The sequence below is a fragment of the Enhydra lutris genome, unplaced genomic scaffold (genome assembly GCF_002288905.1).
Source record: "Enhydra lutris kenyoni isolate GAN:26980312 unplaced genomic scaffold, ASM228890v2 scaffoldscaffold12, whole genome shotgun sequence".
Lineage (NCBI taxonomy): Eukaryota > Metazoa > Chordata > Mammalia > Carnivora > Mustelidae > Enhydra > Enhydra lutris.
In genome coordinates, this window is record NW_019154096.1 from 26414687 (window position 1) to 26434402 (window position 19716).

At 34.8% G+C, this 19716-nt stretch overlaps 1 protein-coding gene across 2 annotated transcripts in view; it reads right to left on the reverse strand.

The window, feature by feature from the left end:
* LOC111144955 (mitochondrial calcium uptake 1) overlaps positions 1-19716 on the reverse strand; it is a 245703-nt gene that overhangs the window by 109756 nt on the left and 116231 nt on the right. The window contains exons 6-8 of one of the 2 annotated variants that reach the window (XM_022499577.1): positions 18103-18114; positions 3246-3251; positions 1655-1769 (exon numbers count right to left, since the gene is read on the reverse strand). In XM_022499577.1, coding sequence (XP_022355285.1) covers positions 1655-1769; positions 3246-3251; positions 18103-18114 — 133 coding nt within the window. The remainder of the gene's footprint in view (positions 1-1654; positions 1770-3245; positions 3252-18102; positions 18115-19716) is intronic. The other variant, XM_022499576.1, reaches the window with a different exon arrangement.

Below are 19716 nucleotides of genomic sequence, written 5' to 3' on the forward strand. Positions count from 1 at the left end.
TGGGTGGCTCAGTGGATTAAGCCTCTGCCTTTGGCTCAGGTCATGATCTAAGCGTCCTGGGATCGAGCCCCGCATCTGGCTCTCTGCTCAGTGAGGAGCTTGCTTTCCCCCCTCTCTCTGCCTACTTGTGATCTCTGTCAAATAGATAAATAAATATAAAAAAAAAAACAATAAAAACCCAGGCAGAACTGGAAACGTACTAAATACTGGGCACTGAACTAGGTACTTCATATCCATGATATTATAATCCTCAAATAAGTAATTTGCATTTGATATTATTGCCACCTTCACTTTGCAAACAAAGCAGATGAACAAGTTCACTGACTTGCCCCTAATCACAAAGCTAAGAAGTGGTGGGCCAAGATCTGAACTGAAGTCTACTGTGGAAAACCATGCCCTACCAAAATAACAACTAGCTTTAACAATACTCAACTTCAGATCATAAGTGTTCTTTTTTTTAGCTCACTATTCTGGATCTTCGTAACAAATCGATACATAGCTACATTGTTAGAGCACTGGTCCACCACATGAATTTATTCAAACACTTTGGTATCCCAAAGACAGCTGTGGTAAGGCATATTAGCCTATATTTCTTCATTTTTCTGTCAGTGGAGGGAAGAAGGGTAAGAATAGTCAGAAGAGCTATGGCAGGAACTGTCTATTGTGTATGTCATTTATTACAAACTACCTTAAAGTTTTATCTTTACAGATGACTAGCCTAGAGAAGGGAGGAAGAGGCAGTTATTTTTGTTTGATAAGTGACACCTGAAAAAGATTTCAGAATCACCTCTTTCAAACATACAAATCAGATCTCTTTGGTTCAGTTTAGGTAGATTTTTTTTTTTTAATTTTTAAGATTTTATTTATTTATTTGACACAGAGAGAGAGACTAAGCATGTGCACAAGCAGAGGGAGCAGCAGGGAGAGGGAGAAGCGGGCTTCCTGCTGAGCAGGGAAGCCAAGGCGGGGCTTGAAACCCAGGACCATGTGATTATGACCTGAGGTGAAGACAGACATCTAACTGACTGGGCCACCCAGGTGCCCCAAGTTAGACAGATTTTAATAAAATATACAGAGAAAGCTAGAAACATACTTTTTTTGGTTTTTCTGAATGGTTTAAAAAAAAAAACATATAGAGTAGCGTATTTATCAAATAAATTGTTTAGTTTAAAAAAAATCAGCAATTCATCAGTGTTTTAAATGAGTCAAATATGAATTTTGTGTTTTAAGGAGTAATCCTCTAAGATTCAAAAGTGAATATTCAACCCAATTAGAAAAACTGAGCCAATTTTCTTCTTCAATGGAGAAATGATAGATCAATATGTGTTTTAATGGGGAAGTAGAAACATTAATAAAGGCTATATAACACCAGGCAATGTATAATCTATTTTCACAGATAACAGGGCTTCAATCACTTAAAGGCAGATTTAACTTTTAGGGTTTTTTTTTTTTCCTTACCTTTACTTTGATACTTTATTTTTCTTCCTTTTTCTCAGGTGGTTCTATATATAAGTTACACAGAATTCAAACAAATGAAATTATATGTAACTTATAATTCATTAACTCTACAAACATGTTGTTTCCCCTCCAATCAACTTTTTTCATAGTCCTGTAAGCTCCCTATAAACGAATAAAAAGAAAAATTTATACTTACTGGAAAGAACAGTTGTGAGGAAAATGTAGTCCGAAAAAGATATGAGTCCACATTCTCCAAGCGTGTAAAATATACTGCCTTCATCAGCAAATTTTTCTCGTTCCTGGGCAATTTTCTATTATATATGGGTCCCACCAAGAGAGAAAAAGAAGACATAGCAGAATGAGAACACAGAGATCAATCACCACTTTTATGTAACAGTTTTATGCTATTTATCATAAGCAATTCTCTGATGGCCATTCCAAATTAATGGATCCTTTACAGTTTTCAAGATGATTAAAATTATAAGACAAAAGATGATTTTGTCTGTTTCAACACTGACTTAATATGAACACTAGAAAATAATTTCAATTTTATGAACTCCTGCTATTTGACATATACTGGCTCATTCCGGGACTGGTTTTGTTTCTAGGGTTTAAAAACAATCCACCTAGGGGTGCCTGGGTGGCTCAGTGGGTTAAAGCCTCTGCCTTCGGCTCAAGTCATGATCCCAGGGTCCTGGGATGGAGCCCTGCATCGGGCTCTCTGCTCAGCAGGGAGCCTGCTTCCTCCTCTCTCTCTCTCTGCCTGCCTCTCTGCCTACTTGTAATCTGTCTGTCAAATAAATAAATAAAATCTTTAAAAACAAAAAACAAAACAAAACAAAGAAACAATCCATTTGGATTGTTGAATGACTATATTTTATACCTGAAACTTATACAACACAGTATGTTAACTATACTGGATTTAAAATTAAAGCTTAAAAAATTAAAATAAAAACAATCCACCTTTTTTCTGTAGAGGCATATAAAGTAGGAAAACCAAAACAAAACAAAATGAAATCAGTACAATTTGCCCAAAATCAGCTAACTGCCCAAGAAAAACTATACTACTTGGGATCATAAATGGGTAAGTAAGCAACTATTTTCAAGGACCACACAAATGCTCATAAAACTAATTTCTGAAATACTAATTTTAATTTTTACCTTTTGACCCCAAGAATCTTAGGTTTGGAATGTAGGACAGTTTGCAGAGCAAAGAGCACCTCTGAAAGATAACGGCAAATCAGACATGCATGCTAAGATTTAGGCATGATTTAATTTAGTTGTATTATTGACACCTTGCTGGAGGTGCCTAAGTTTTAGCTATTTGATGAAACTCTCCTAACACTTAGATTTTATTCTAAGTATATATTAATTTTATTTAATCTATAAAACTCACAGAGTTCATTCTTAGCCTCAGTAATGGTGTGTCTGGCAAGTGGTCTCCTCCTGCATGTTTAAGCAAAGCCACTCTGTTTTCTGAATTTCTAGCCAAATGATAAACTGAATGGTGACACTGAAGATATTTTCAAAAACTGAAAAGGATCCTTGGAACTAATTTCCATAAATTCTAGACCAACTAAAGATAGTTAAAGAATTATTCTGGGTACCAAAAACAGAAATAGGAGGTTTTAAGAACCCAAAACAACAAAGAGCAATCAAAGTAATAATGTCATGCAAGCACAAAATAAGCAGCAGCATTGCAAGCACAACCTCAGGAGTGTCATGAAAACTAAATCAACAAGCACCACCACACCAGCATCCAGGTACACAACTATCCAATAGGTTACCTCTGTCTAGTGAAGATCCCATCATACACCACAAAAGAAAGAAAACTCGTTAACCAATTGAAAATTCAAGGACCAAATGAATCAGCACTGTCTTCTTAATAAACCTTTCCAAAATAGGCTCTATTGGGTATTCGCTTAGAAACAATAACCTTATAAACAGGTTAAAAAGTCCATAGCTGAATGCTAACAAAGCAGTGAGGTTCTGATGGCACGTTCTAGGTAGGAAAGGACTTCTCTGACTCATCTGTGGTGGACAGAAAGCATGGTCCTGCTTGACAGCACTGAGAGATTTCTTTGAACTGACAAAAATGAACACATAGTCCAATGTGTTCAAATTAAGGTTAGATCTCATATCACACTTGATCTTCTACCAAGAGACTGAACACAAATTTCAGACCAAAAAAAAAAAAAAAAAAGCTACTGGAAGAGAACTAGAACAGCAAAGCCTTTCACTGGGAACTTAACATATTAATTTCTCAAAAAAGGGAGATAAACGGTTACATTTTTACATGACCCAAGATACCATAAAAATAAAGTATGTGAATAAGAAAAAATACATAAAATGAGAACATGCTCCAACGGCATAACATTACTAGCTAGAACAATAAATACGTATAAAAGCTGAGTACTTTACATTAATTATGTAATGATCGTACAGAGATTGCTATAAGCCAATAAAATAAATACTGGGATCCAGAAGTTGAGAAACACAAAAAAGTCTTTTAAAGAGTCAACTAAGACAAAGGAGGATATCTAGCAGTATTTTTTTCTAACAATCATCTGGACTATGCTGCTGTTCCAAAGATGACAAAAAGAAATCTAATTCTGTTGCCAACTTTTAATTTTGATATAATTTCAAACTCAGAAAAGTGGAAAGATCAATATAAGAAATTATACTTTTTTCCCTCATTATACATTTTACCTACATTCACCAATAGTTTACAATTACCTTAGTTGCTTTATCATTTTATATAAACATTCTTTTATACCTCTGAAAGTTCAATACACACATCCCTTTATATTTAAATACTTCACTATATACTTCTTATGAACAAAGACATTCTCTTACACATCAGAGTACAAATTTAATAAAACCAGGATATTTAATACTGATACATACTATTATCTCATCCATTCTTTTAAATTTAGTTAACTATTCCAATAATTTCCTTTATAACTATTTACCCCAGCCCAAGATGCAATCCACAATTGTTAAGTGTGCTTACTTGTCCTGTCTCTTCAACCTCTGTAATCCAAAACAGCTTTTTTTGCCCTTCTTTATTTTTTCCTATGGAACTTTATTATCACTTTTGATTGTAGGAAAATTTATGTAACATCAATTCACCATTTTAACCAGACAATATAAATATGTGGGTCTTTGGGTTTTGCTTCTTTCACATAACATGTTTTCTAGGTTCATCCATGTTGAAGCATCAATTAATACTTCCTTTTAATCACCAAATAATATTGCATTGAATACATAACGATTTGTTTATCCATTCATCCATTAAAAGATATCTGTGTTGTTTTGAGCTTTCGGCTATTGAGAACAGTGCTACTGTGAACACTCATGTTCAAGTATTTGTTTGACTATCTGCTTTCAATTCTTTTGGGTATGTGCTTAGGAGTGGAACTGCTGGGTGACATCAAAACTCTATGTTGAAGTTTTTGAGGAATGGCCAAAGTGTTTCACAAAGCAGCTACAACATTTTACATTACTACTACCAATGTATAGAAGTTCCAATTTCTCTACACAGTCATTAACACTTATCTTCCTATTTAAAAAAAAAAATTATAGCCGGGGCTCCTGGGTGACTCAGTCTGATAAGTGGCTGCCTTCAACCCAGGTCATGATCTCAGGGTCCTGGGATCAGCCCTGTGATGGGCTCCCTGCTCAGCGGGGCATCTGCTTCTTCCTCTCCCTCTGCCCCCTCCCCCTGCTCATGCTAATAAGTAAAAAAATCTTAAAAACAAAAACAAAAAACAAAAAACAAAAAACGGTAGCCATTCTAGTGAGTGTGAAGTTATATTTCATTATGGTTTGATTTACATTTCCCTAGTGCCTAACAATGCTGTGTTGTGCACGTTTCATATGTTTATTGGCCATTCATATACCTCCTTTGGAGAAATGTCTATTCAAATCCTTTCCCTATTTTTTGAATTGGATTATTTGTCCTTTTGTTATTGAGTTGTAAAAGTTCTTTATATATGCTTTTTTTTTGTTTTTTTAGTTCTTCATATATTCTGTATATAACATCTGTATCAGGTATGATTTGCAGATGTTTTCTCCATTCTGTACATTGTCTTTCTACTACCTCAATAATGTGCTTTAAGCACGAAAGGTTTAATACTGATGAAGTTCAATCTGCTTGAGCTTTTGATGTCATATCTAAGACTCCACCACCAAATCCAACATTATGAAGGTTTACTACTAGGTTTCTTCTAACACTTCGGTAGTTTTAGCTTTTACATTTAGGTTATTGACCCATTTTGAGTTAATTTTTGTATATAATGTGAAGTAGGGATCCAAATTCATTCTTTCGCATGTGAATATTCAGTTGACCACACACTGTTTGTGGAAGAGACTATTCTTTGACCACAGAATGGTCTTCACACCTTGTGGAGTATCAGTTGACTATAAATACATGGGTTTATTTCTGGGCTCTCAATCTCATTCCATTGATATTTATGTCTATTTTAAGCCATTACCATACTCTTTCTGTTTGTATAATTTTTAAAAAATTATGGTAAAATGTACATAAATTTTATTTTACTTTATTATTTTTAAAAGGATTTTATTTATTTAAGAGAGAGAATGAGAGAGAAAGAGAGAGAGAAAGAGCATGAGATGGGGGAGTGTTAGAGGGAAAAGCAGACTCCCTGCTGAGCAGGGAACCCGATGTGGGACACGACCTTGATCCTGCTCAGGATCATGACCTGAGGCATGCTGCTTAACAAGTGAAACACCCAGGCGCTCCTGTACATAAAATTTTTTAAAGTGTACAACTCAATGGTAGTAGGTACAGTCACAATGTTAAATAACCAACACCACTATCTAATTCCAGAACTTTTTCATCACCCCATTTGAAAACTCCTTCCCCACTCAATAGTCACACTCCACTGCCCTGCTTCTTCTAGCCCCTAATTTACTTCCTGTCTCTATGGAGTCACCTAGATCTTTCATATAAATGGAACCAAACAGCTATTTTCTCAGTAGGCTACTCTGTAGATCACAATTAACATCTTAAATTTATAACAATCTAGTTTGAATTAGTACCAACTTAGCGTCAATAATATTAAAACAAACTCTACTCCTCTAGGGCTCTCATTAAATGTTTTCATAAATTACATCTTTATACAGTGTTCCCCTTAACACAGATTTATAATTATTTTATGCATTTGTCTTTTAAATCACACAGGGGGAAAAAAGTAGTTAGAAACCCAAAATACAATCACATTGGCTTTTATTTACCAGTGTTGTGACGTTTACTGGTGTCATTTGTTCATATAACTTCATGTTACCACCTAGTGTCCTTTCATTTCAGCCTTAAGGACTCCCCCCCAACTTTTAAAAAATTTTTATTTATTTGTTTGAGAGAGAGAAAGAGAACACAAGTGGGGGAGCAGCAGGCAGAGCAGGCAAATGGAGAAGCAGGCTCCCTGCTGAACAAGGAACACAATGCAGGACTTGATCCCATGACCCAAGATCATGACCTGAGTCAAAGGCATACACTTTACTCACTGAGCCACCCCGCCGCGTCCCTCTCATTAGCATTTTTTAAAATAGGGTAAGACTACTAGCAACACTTACTTTCACGATTCTTTGTCTTAGTTTTTGACAGTTTAATTATAATGCGTAGGTATCTGTAAATTTATCCTAGTGTAGATTTACATATTTCATTAATATGTGAAGTTCTCAGCCATTGTTTCTTCAAATATTGCTTTCTTCTCTTTGTCCTTACCTTCTGGAATTCCTATCATATATATGTTGGTGCACTTAATGATGTTAGAAGGATATCTTCAACTCTCTTCACTTCTCTTTATTCTTTTTTCTCTAACACTGGATAATATTAATTGACCTATCTTCAAATTCATGGATTCTTTTTCTACTGACTGTTCAAATCTGCTATTGGACCTCTTTGGTGAAATTCTCCTTTCGGCAATTGTACTTTTCAGTATCAGAATTTCTACTTGATAACTTTTTGAAATTTCTATCTCTTTGTTGATATTCTCTATTAGTTCATACATCATTCTTGTTTCCTTTGAGTTCTTTTCCTATGATTCCCTTTAAGTTATTGAGTATATTTAAGACAATTGATTTAAAGTCTGTAGTTAAGTGTAATGTCTGAGCTTTTCTATTTCTTCTTTTTCCTTCGAAATGGACCATACATTGCTCTCTGAAAGCAAAATTTGTTGAGAACTGTTGAAAACTGACATTTTGGGCACCTGGGTGGCTCAGTTGGTTAAGCAACTGCCTTCAGCTCAGATCATGATCCTGGAGTCTCAGGATCGAGTCCTGCATTGGGCTCCCAGCTCCATGGGGAGTCTGCCTCTCCCTCTGACCTTCTCCCCTCTCATGCGCTCTCTCTCTCAAATAAATAAATAAAATCTTAAAAAAAAATTATACATTTTGTATAGTATAATGTGGTAACTCTGGAAATCATATTTGTCTTCTTAGGGTTTGGTGCTGCTGCTTGAGTGGGTTTTAGCGATTTCTTTAGTGACTTTTATAAATTCTTTCTAAAAAAATATCATATTCTTTGTCAAGCATGGTCACAGAAGTCTCTATTCCATTAACTTAGTGGTCAGCTAGTGATTTAACAGAAATTTCCTTAAATTCTTGGAGCCAAAATATGTGTTTGGAACACTCTCCAGGTTCTTTCAATTCTTAGCCACTATTTAAAAATCTGCCTTTGCCTTCACTTCTTGCTTGCACAGAAGCTAAAAGGCAGCCAGAGGTGAAAGCTTAGGGTCTCTTAAGGTTTCCTCTAAGTTTTCATTCAGCTCTGGACATGTAAGGCCTTCCAGATTCCTCAGTATATGGGAGAACACTTCAAAGTCCTTGTTCTCTCACCATCTCCAGCTGTAGCCTCTCCATTCCCAGGCTTTTTGGTTTGTTTGCTGCTTATCTCGGGCTGCTGTGGCTACTATATTTAACTTTAAATGCTTTTGACAAATGCCACTTGGGAGGCCACCCCAGCTCTAAGAAAGTTCCTGTGTAGGCAAAACAAAGGCAAGCCCACAAGCTGATTCCTCATTGACCAGACAGGTCAATGCCCACAACCATATTCCCTATGAATTGCACTGCTCACTCTGGCACAAGCAATTTGTACCAGGAATAGTTTATCACTGCCATTATGCTGGTGAGTGGGGAAATGGTTGTCAAGTAAATAACACCACAACTTTATCTTAACAAATTTCAGCATCTTCTTTCTTCTTTAAGCATTCCCCTGGTTGTTTAAAGTTTTTTTTTTTTTTTTAAGATTTTATTTATTTATTTGACAGAAAGAGATCACAAGTAGGCAGAGAGGCAGGCAGAGAGAGAGAGGAAGGGAAGCAGGCTCCTTGCTGAGCAGAGAGCCTGATGCGGGGCTCGATCCCAGGACCCTGAATCATGACCTGAGCCAAAGGCAGAGGCTTTAACCCACTGAGCCACCCAGGTACCCCTAAAGTCTTTGATTAGTTAGATTCCAGAGATCTAAAAAGTTGATTGATAGTTTTTGCCAGCTTACCAACTGTCTTAGTGGAAAGATGTAGTTTTGGAGTTACTTACTCTGCCATTTTTAAAAAATCTCTTTGTACTTTTTTACCTTGAAATATTTGAAAAGTGAATTATACTGAAGAAGATCCCTCAATTTAAATTAGACTGATACTTCTTCATGATTACATTCATATCTGTCTATTACAAACTAAGAATTCATATTGGTATCTCTAATTTCATTCTAATACAATGGGGTAGAAAGTAGTCTTACCCCATCCATACTTGTTATTCCCTTCTCCAACAGGGAGAAACCTGGTTCCCATTATCTTCAATATATTTACTCATTTGCTTAAGCTTAGAATATACAGCGAGTAGCTTCACAATTGTTAATCATGTCTGCAAAAACCAAACGTATCATCTAGACTTCAGTATCTGTTTTGTTTTAAATAAAATACACTTTTGGTGAGATGCACAGATCTAATGATACAAAACAATGAATTTTATAAATATATATCTATCTGAGTAACCTCCACATTCCCATCAAGATATTGAACATTGCCACTGGAAACATTTTCTTTTATGCTCTTTCACAGTTAATTCCCAATATATTTTTATACCATTGACTGGTTTTACCTCTTCTAGAGGCGGAGTCACCAGTATATACCCTTTAGTGTACAGCTTCCTCAGCTCAGCATAATGTTGGGGAGAATCATACTGTATTTTTCAGTAGTTCATTTTTATTGCAGAGCCTCAGATCCTCTCCCTGTAGGCTCTCCACAACAACAGTCAGTATCAGATATTTGGTGAGTCACCTTACAGAGAACCTTCATCCTCAGTCAAGCTAGATGGCTAAGGCTTTAGCCAACCTCTGACTGCAACCTTATGAAAAAGCTGAGACAGAACCTTCTAGAGAAATTGCTCCCAAATTCCTTATTCACAGAAAGCATAAGTGACAAGAAATGATTATTATTGTTTTAAGCCACTAAGCTTTAGATTTATTACTCAGCAATAGACACCAAATACAGTCAAATACATGCATTAAAAATATTTCCTGCTAGTTTTTGGCTTATAATTTCTATTTTATTTTGACAATGAAAAGTTTTAATTTTCATTAAGTCTAATTATTTTTTTTCCTTTATGGTTATTGCTTTTTATATCCTAATACATTTTGCCTCTTTTTAGTCCATTTAAATAGTCTCATATTTTCTTTTAAAAGTCTATAGTCATAGATTTTACATTTAGGTCTATGATCTATTCCAAGTAAATTCTATGTATAGTGAGGGGAGGGGTAGGGTTTGTTTTTTTTTTTTTTTAATATGGATATATAGTTGTTTCTAAACTATTTGTTGAAAATACCTTCTTTTCCCCATTTAATTACTTTGGCACCTTTGTTAAAAATTAACTTACCATATAAGTGTGACTACTTTTTCTATAATACTTTCTGAGTAGGCCACCTTCTTTTGAAGGTCCTTTGATTACTAACAAAGTGCATGATTATTTTCCAAAGTAGAAATAAACATGAAATTACGTGAATGGTTGAAAAGGTAACTTAAAACTCTGCACAAGATGCATTTGGGGTTATGGTTTAGACTTAGCCACCTCCACTACAAAACAGCTGTAAAGTGTGCGAACATACATTCGATTGTATACTGATTGAGAACCTATCTCCATAGGGGCTAAATAAAAACACCTTACAATGATACTTTAGTTAGTGTGAGTTTTTCCAGGAAGGCATCTCTTCCTCTACTGCCTTACATAAAATATGCCCATGTCTGCAATCCTCAGTCCTCTAAAGGAGAAAATATTTCTATTTGTGCAGCTGTATATGAGATCTCTGATGAACTGAGTAGAATGATAGGAAGAAAAGGCCAAAAGAAGGCCAAAGTGCTCCATAAAGGAAAAAGCTGAAAACATCTGAATGACAAGATATAGAAGGAAAAAGGACCCTAGAAATGTGAAGGAAAAAAAGGTGTGTGGGGGGAGCATATCAAAGTCAGTAAAAGTAGAGAAAAGGGAAAGCATATATGCACATATATGTGCATGTGTTTAAGAGAAAGAACAGAGAATGTGCATGTTGTGTAATAACTCCTTAAAAATGGGAAAGATGTGGATGCCTGGGTTGCTCAGTGGGTTAAGCGTCTGCCTTCGGCTTGGGTCATGATCTCAGGGTCCTGGGATCGAGCCCCACATCGGGCTCTCTGCTCTGCAGGGAGCCTACTCCCCCCACACCCCGCCTGCCTCTCTGCCTACTGTGATCTCTGCCTGTCAAAGAAATAAATAAAATCTTAAAAAAAAAAGAGAGAGAAAGATGTTTAAGGAGGATTTTAAAATCAGCCACCCTTTCAGTGTGCCCTGAGCAATGTAATCTTCTAATTCTTTCTTAAAGGTCTACATTGTTCTTCCATGCTTCTGGAGTTGTGGTGGGTGTGGAAGGAGAGGGGAAGGCAGTTACGCGTATGTTTTGCAAGGCACCCATTTGTGAAAGAGTGGTTCAGGTGCATTTAAGATTATACACCTATTAATTAACTTAGAGAATTTATAAATGGGTTGAGTATCCATAACTTCAAAGATGTTTCTTAAAAGCAATTCATGATATTAATTAACAACACCAAAAATGCCATAAAACTATCAAATTTGATCTCTCAAATTATTGAAAGCTAAGAGAAGAATCAAATAAATAAATTAAAATTTGGGAGGAAATGAGAGTTACTACAATATGAATTTTTAGACTATTTGGTTTTGTATGACAGCTTCTTAGGGAGTCTTTATAAATCAAAGGCCTGATTCTACCATAAATAATATTCTCAAACCAACTAGCCATGGTACATAGGGAATCTGTAAAAATATAGATATTTGAGTTTGATATTGAATAAAATTTTAGAAGTTCCAAAGTGCGGTGAAAATGGAAAATTCAGATTCAAGGAAGGAAAGTGAAGGGAAGGTTTTGGTTATTTTTTCTTACTCCAAAGTCTTATCAATCTTTAATTCTGCATATTGAGAATGTCAAATAAAATGCTTCTTCACTTACTCTTTTGAATAATGTTTAATCTATGGCTAAATTTCAAGTCACTTTTTCCCCTACACAAATATCATTTATATACTTTAGGGATGAAATGGGGGCATAGTCCAAGGAAGACATAATCTTCCTTAGCAGATGGGTAATAATGTCCACTTTCTCTACCTCAGAGGTAGTTATTTTATCTTTTGTTACTAATGAACATTTATATAATAGTAATGAACATAATGTATTTTTACTAGGAAAATCTATCATAACGATTTGTATTTAATATAAGTAATAAACTCAATGTAAATAATAAACATTAGACAAACGAAAAGGAAGAAATTTCTGTATAAAAACATCAAAAGAAGTAGAATATATTCCAAATCCACTGTAAGGCTATATAATGTGAGATTAATATATTTAAATACAAGTTTAGCCAAAAAATTTATAGTAAAAGTCTAAGAGAAACTTGTTTTCACCTTAAAGTTCCTCAGGTAAGATTCTACCAATTCTTCAGTATATGTGCTGAAATGTAAGAGCAGTAGGTGTTTTAAAAACAGACTGTAATTGCAGATACCTTCCAGAGCATTATGCTATTTTATTATTGTTATTTTTAAGCTACAGTTGACACACAGTGTCATATTACTTCCAGGTGTACAACACCATGATTCAGCAATTCTATATATCATATTTCATGCATCTTAAAAGTTACATATTAAATTCTAGTCAAGTCACTTGAATCTCTGAAATTAAGGCTGAAATGCAGAAATGCAGATCAACTGATCAGAATAGCATTTCTACTAAATTTACTGACAAATATTACTCCTTTTAAAGAACATTATGCAAAATATATCAAAGCAAAGTGCTCACTGACTCAAATAAGGGAAATTTAACTGTTTTACTGTTCACTTATATGAACTAGCCTAAAATCTTGTTTCAAAATTTAAACCACAACTACAGACTCACTATCTTTAAACATTCAAATTACTGAAGTTAAGTAAAAACAAATAAGGAACCTCATAAGGGTCTTGGTGCTGACCTCAACTGCATCATATCCTGATTCTTTTTATTTAGGTAAACAGAGACACTTAATTAGAAACTTGAAGCAAATCATATCCTATACATGTATAACTGTTATACCTCTCAATGAGTCTAAAACTGAACTGTTTGGAGCACCTGGGTGGCTCAGTGAGTTAAGGACACAACTCTTGGTTTCGCTCAGGCCATGATCTCGGGGTCATTGAGACTGAGCCCCACACTGGGCTCACCGCTCTCCTCTCTCTCCGCGCCCCCTCCTGCTCATGTGCATGCTGCTCTAAAATAAATAACTTAAACAAACAAAAAAACTGAACTGTTTTACCAGGATGGTTTTGTGCTAAAGCATCCATGCTCTGGTTTCTGACTAATCACATAAACTTGTATAACACTGCCAAAGTTCCAGGTGCCATCAGGAGCCTTCTTGGGACTGGGAGTTCCCATCATGATTCAAATTCATTAATACTCAATATGCTCAGTGAATCCTAACTTTAACAGGGTTGATCAAAATAGGGCCAATAATTTTGTCTTTTAAGACTCAAGAGGATGAAGCCAAAAAGAAAAATCCTATCTAGGAGTTTAATCCCATTATTTATTCTAGTTTAAAACCCATTTTTCAATTTTGATAAAATTTCAATCAGTTTGAAATTAACTTTCTATCAAATAGTAGTTGGTGGACTATGCCAGCAAAACAGAAGCTAATATAACATCTAGAACCTCAAATCATCTCTGGTTTCTAGAAAAACCTGATAACACAGCTTTACTGTTTAAATTAAGATGTCATCCTTTATGAGACTGAGAAAACTGGATTGTTTTAAAATTAACATTTCCCTAGATGATGGACATACATTTCAAAGTCTATCTAAATCCCTTAAGAACTACTTGAGGTTGTACTTCGAAAGCAAGGTAATAATAATAATATACTTCTTCCAGAAAATGCAATTTTGACCTATCATTTCCAAATGACAAAAAGTATTTCTACATAAGGCTGGGGTTGGGGCAGGGAGGGGAAGCATGTTAGAAAATTCGGCAATTTCCCCATGCAATTAATGCTCATACTTCATTATTTAATTGGTGCATAGATGCCAAAGCCTTGGTAAGATATCCATCTTAAACAATCACACTATTCCCAATGAAACAGAAAATGTTGCACAGTTAAAAACGTATTCTTCCTTCCCTTTCCCATACCTGAACTTGCAGAAAGGTAGGAGTTGAGGATGTGTCAGATAAAATTAAGAAGTTTCTAATTTAGAGTAGTTTAGGACATCTCCTGACTCAAAGTTTGCAACCTTTTCAAAAGTCATAGAGCATTTGAGACAGACAAACAGAAATGACTGTGCAACAAACTGAGGAAGGTGAATGCTTAAGATACCGTAAACCTCACGCTGCCAGAAAGCCATTCTCTTTTCAGTCCCAATTCTAACCACTTTAGCTCTGAGAACAACTCCAAATACCTATCATGCAAATGTTTTCCTAGTTCATTAAAACTAGATGGCTATAGAGAAAATGGACACAATGAAGATGCTTAAAAAAAAGGATGGCAGAAGATTTGATTAAAGCAGTGATTAAAAATTTTTAAGTCTCCTGGAATAACACTCACTTCAAGGAAGTGAGACAACATTACCGAAGGGATTTATTTCAGTCTTTGGTATCTGATGAGGTGTTAGCAAAACCTTAGAAAAGGAAAACTGTCAACTCTATTATTTCCTACCACATTATGCCCGCATACTTGCTTCAAAGCAGCAGTGGGTGGGAGAATCTATGTTTTACTGTTATTGATTATTTGCTACCTAAACCTAAGAATTTAACTTTGAACTCTGGCCACTCAAATCAATCAGTACTGAAGAGAAGGCTCAGCACTGAAGAGAAGGCTCAGCACTGAAGAGAAGCTCAGTCGTGGGCTCAGCAGCAGTCTCGGTTTCAGTCACATGGGTTATAAAAGGCTTCCCTGTTCATGGAAAAACCACCTCAAAAATTTTGAAAAGTCAGTAAATGAAGCATCTACTCTCTCCCATTTGGAAAAAATTATTACAAGAAAAAAATCACTTCATAAAAACTGAGAGTTTCCCTCTGAGGATCACTAACCATTCGACACTGTTCTAATAACTACCATTTCCCAGGAAGGCCTTAAGATGAAGAATTTTTACATCACTTTGAACATTTACAGGTATCCCTTGAACACCACTGACCATCAAGGATATATTAAGAATTTAAAAATTATAGTTTGCATATTTCATGCTGGGCACTGTGCTAAGTAAGCACTTGAATTACATGCACCTCTTTAAGCCCTCACTGCAATCCTATGAGATACGTAATACTACTATCTGCACTCCACAGAAGAGAAAACTGAAGTATAGAGGAATTAAATAAGTAGTGGTAGCTTACGATGCTATAAAATGGCAGGATAGGTCATAGTTTGACTCCAGAACCATTATATGTTATATTGTATCAAATGCAGAGAATTATTTCCAACTTCTGAAACTGTTTACTATTTAAATTAAGATGTCATCCTTAATGAGGGCTGAATATTTTCAAAGCAAAACAAGAGTTCACTATTGTACAATATTAATCCTGGGGCTTAGCTTGTATCAGCTCGGTTATCTTGAAGAGGAAAGTCTAGTTAACAATGTAGGTGCACAATGTATTTTTATGCCTTGACTTGTTCAAATGTGTATTTTAATCATTTTGAAAATGAGTATCATTTCAAAAATGTAATGGCTCTTTATGCTCTTCTTAATTAATAGATGTTAGACTAATCTGTAACTGGAAAATCTTTTTATTTAAGTTTGGGATTTAAAAAAAATGCATCATGACAAAGACAAATAGGCAAAGCAAAAGCTATCCTCACACATTCTCTGCAATCAAAGATCATCAACAGATGTTTAGGCTAAGTTGAGAACCCATTTTTATTGGAACAGGAGAAATAAAATGTTCTGAGTATCTTTCCTTTGTGTAACCTCAGAACATGATATGTATTTATGCTAAGATAAGACAAAGAAGTTACCTGGAACCAAGTCCTCCCATGTCAAAGTGTATTTCAAATCTTGTTTCATGATGGGAAAGTGAAACATGAAGGTGTTAGAAATATAATGTGTAGTCATGTTTATGCTTTCAAATCAACAATGATAAATCAAATGGGTTGTTGGCCCCAAGTTCAAATAAAACAATGTAAAATAAAAATGTAAGAAAGCATATCAATAGATGTCTGAATATTTGTGACAACCAAGTAAACTACACCCTCCTTAGGAGCACTTAATGATTATCATTTCTTTTTTAAACTTGAATAATCAAACACATGAATTAAATCAACAGACTTTAGCAGTGGTGGAACTCAGAGACTGGAAAGAGACATTATGAAAACTCCACACAGCAATATAATTATATCACACCATTCATAAGCTGCACCTGAAGAGCTCTATGCTACCAGAAAAACAAAATGATTCCAGCCTTTCCACAGGCAATAGGAACTTAGCATGCAAAGGACAAATTCCTGTTAAGGAAGCAAGCAAGAAAGCTCTCTTCTATAAAGTAACTGCTCATTGACTTTTGGAAGCTTAAAGGATTTATGCTAGTGTCACCAAAATGAGTGATATTGCAGTGATAAAGATAACCAATCCCCTATTACCTAGTCTATGAAAAAAAAGTTTCTTATTTTCAATACAAAAAGCTTATTCACAAGATATTCTTAATAAAATAGTAAAACTTGACTTTGAATCCTTACTCAACAAATGATATCACCTTCGAGGGTCAAAATTTAAAGACCAGTGCTCTTCTGTCAACTATGGTGGCTGATTACCCAATGCTGCAGATTCCAGAGACTTCAAAGCACTTAATCAATTCCTACCTCTTTTCTCTTCTCATTCTCTAATAGGGGTATCTATGTGAGGCAGGTCATTTTAAATTTTCAAGCCTTAGGCCATACAACCATCAAAGGAAAGGAAGAGTTTTTATATGCCTCCTACAAATTGTCCTGCCACAATTACAGAAGTAGAAGCAGCCCTACTCAATCACAGGTGTTAAGTATCTTATCTGATTTACTCTTCTTAGCACTACACATAGACTGGTTGTGCCACAGCTATTCTAAAGTGTCATCTCCAGGTTTAGAAACATTGATACCGGGATTATCAATAAGTTATTTTGACATAATTATTCAAATATTCATTGGTTTGTTTCAGACTGCAGTGAAAGGCAAAAGTTCATCAACTGCACCAATAACAGGACAATTGGTTTGGGGTTTGGTAAGTAGACTACTAAAAATATATCCCATTTTTAAAAAAAGGAAGCATAGGAAAAATGTTACATAAAAATAAAAAGCACACTGTGTTATCATTAATTATATCATTAATTATTTTAAAACCAAAGATATGCTAATTTATTTTAGTTTCTATTTCTATTAAGCAATACAAGAGTAATGTCTTTTTAAAAATAAATATTTTAATAATTTATAAATTATAATTCAAGATTCTAAGTCTTCAACAATCAATTTAAAAAGTACTTCTTAGGCCAATCCGTGAAATTCTCCTTGGCCAGATTACAATCTATATATTCTCTTTCATTATTTTCTTCATGTATTTGCTTACTTTTCCAAGGTAAAGTTGTTGATTAGCTCAAAAAAGCTAAATAATGCAGTCTTTCTAAATGTTCCGTTTCCTGTGAAGCCATTTTATTGAATGAAGAGCTACTTTATTGGTATTGTATCATCGAAGAAATTTCAAAAGAAAGAAGATTAATTTTCACTTGAAATTACTGCTGCCTCACCATTCCTGTTACAGTTTAACTAAGAACATGACATCCAACTAAGTAAGACTAGTCAAATGGCCCAGTTAACTGAGTATCCCTTATACAACACAGTGGACAGTGGTAACAGTTCCTTGACCTTCCTAACACATACTGTTAAAACTTCCTTTTAAATCATGCTAGGTATTATATTCTCAAGGACCAGTGCAGTGTTGGAATTGTCATATTAAATATAAAATATGTTGATTTAAAGTGACAGGAACTGAATCATTCTGAAAGGAGCAGGGGAAGGACATGAGCATGCACTGAACCTTTGTCCCTGAAGCATTACTATGGATTTTGGAACATTAATTAATTTAAAGCACATGCTGCTGAGTCAGTACCTGCCAGAAATCCTGATCAGAAGATGAGAAAAAGAAAAAAAATGGACATCATTTGATTACATGAACAAAAACTCCAAAAATCAGACATATATATCACAAAGTATTATAACATATAAGGACTAATTTAGATCTGTAATAAAGTCACTGAACACCTAGAAACAGAAAATGAAGAATACATAGAAATGTTTTATATATTATCTGCTAGGTAAAATAAAACAAAAACCCCAACACCTCAATTCCTAAATTCCCCCAAATGAAACACACAACAGTAGAAAAACTTCGTAATACTATAAAAAGGAAACATATGAATAATAATCTGTTTCTAAAAGAAATGGGAAAGCAACATTTCATTTTCCGTCATTGGAAATCAAAGCATTTCTTTAATTAAGGTTTCCTACTAGGATGTCTCATGGATATAATATTTTTAAACTTCATGACAAATCTGTTGATTTACCACCCATAATAAAATACAGGCAACCAAACTCAGATCTATTTAAAGGATTAGTAACTACTCGAAGAGTTCAGAATGACCACTTAAAAACAGGACTCCTGCAAAATTATGTTCACTAAATGAATTACTATTCACATTAGTGATAAAAAGCCAGCCACCATGGAGGATGGCATGTGATTAAGCAGTGTAGGTTAGCTGATTTAGCTGGGCACACCACTCCAAAATATCTTCATCTATTAAATGGGCTTAAAGATTTTTTTTTCAACAAATGAATTTCACTGCGAAATAAAATTCAACTCAAACTTACCATACTTTTCAAAACAAGCTTAGCAGAGTGATAAAAGTTCTTGACTAAGAAATATATGCTATTAGCAACTTACAAACTTAAGGCTGGGATTGATGTGACAGAGGCCCAGAGGATTTTACAACACAAATGTGAACAAATGACAGCTCATATATGAGAAAACATATATGAGAAAACAAACCACAGGTCTCTCTTTAGCTCATGGACTAGCTATTTAATCCCAGCCAACTGCTCTTATAGAGAGGTCAAGGAGATTTTTATAGCTGATTTAACTAGCATGGAGAGAGCAATTAGGCAGAGGAGATGTTATTCTGTAGCATTTCATATAAACCAAGAGGATAATATGTATGACAGCAGTAAACTCCTTTTATAAACTGAGTAAAGGGCTCAAAGTCACGGAAAGTAGCTATAATTTGTGGAGCCAGATACTTTACCATATTGTCCTGATTCTACTGAGAAGACAACTGATACTAGAGGTTAAATGGTCTCTTATCCAAGGTTACCTATCAAGTATGTGGCAGAGCCCATTTATGAATATAGAACTGTCATATCCAAAGTCACACTCTTTTCATCCTGTGCTATTACATACTAAGAAGTACAGCAATCCATAATGTTGTATTTTTCATACTCAAGTTCAGCATATTTACAACATCTACTAATTCACACATCTGTCCAATACTTAGATGCTCAAAATGGAAATCCCTTGGAAAATATTTGAGACACCAAAGCCAGATTTTCTTAGGAATGTAGTGTGTTAAAAAAGAATTAAATTTGCTAATTTGTAAGAGAAAAAATTGAGAAAATGGTTTAAAAATAATTTAGAGAACTATGGATGAGAAAGAAGAAAGATGAACAAACA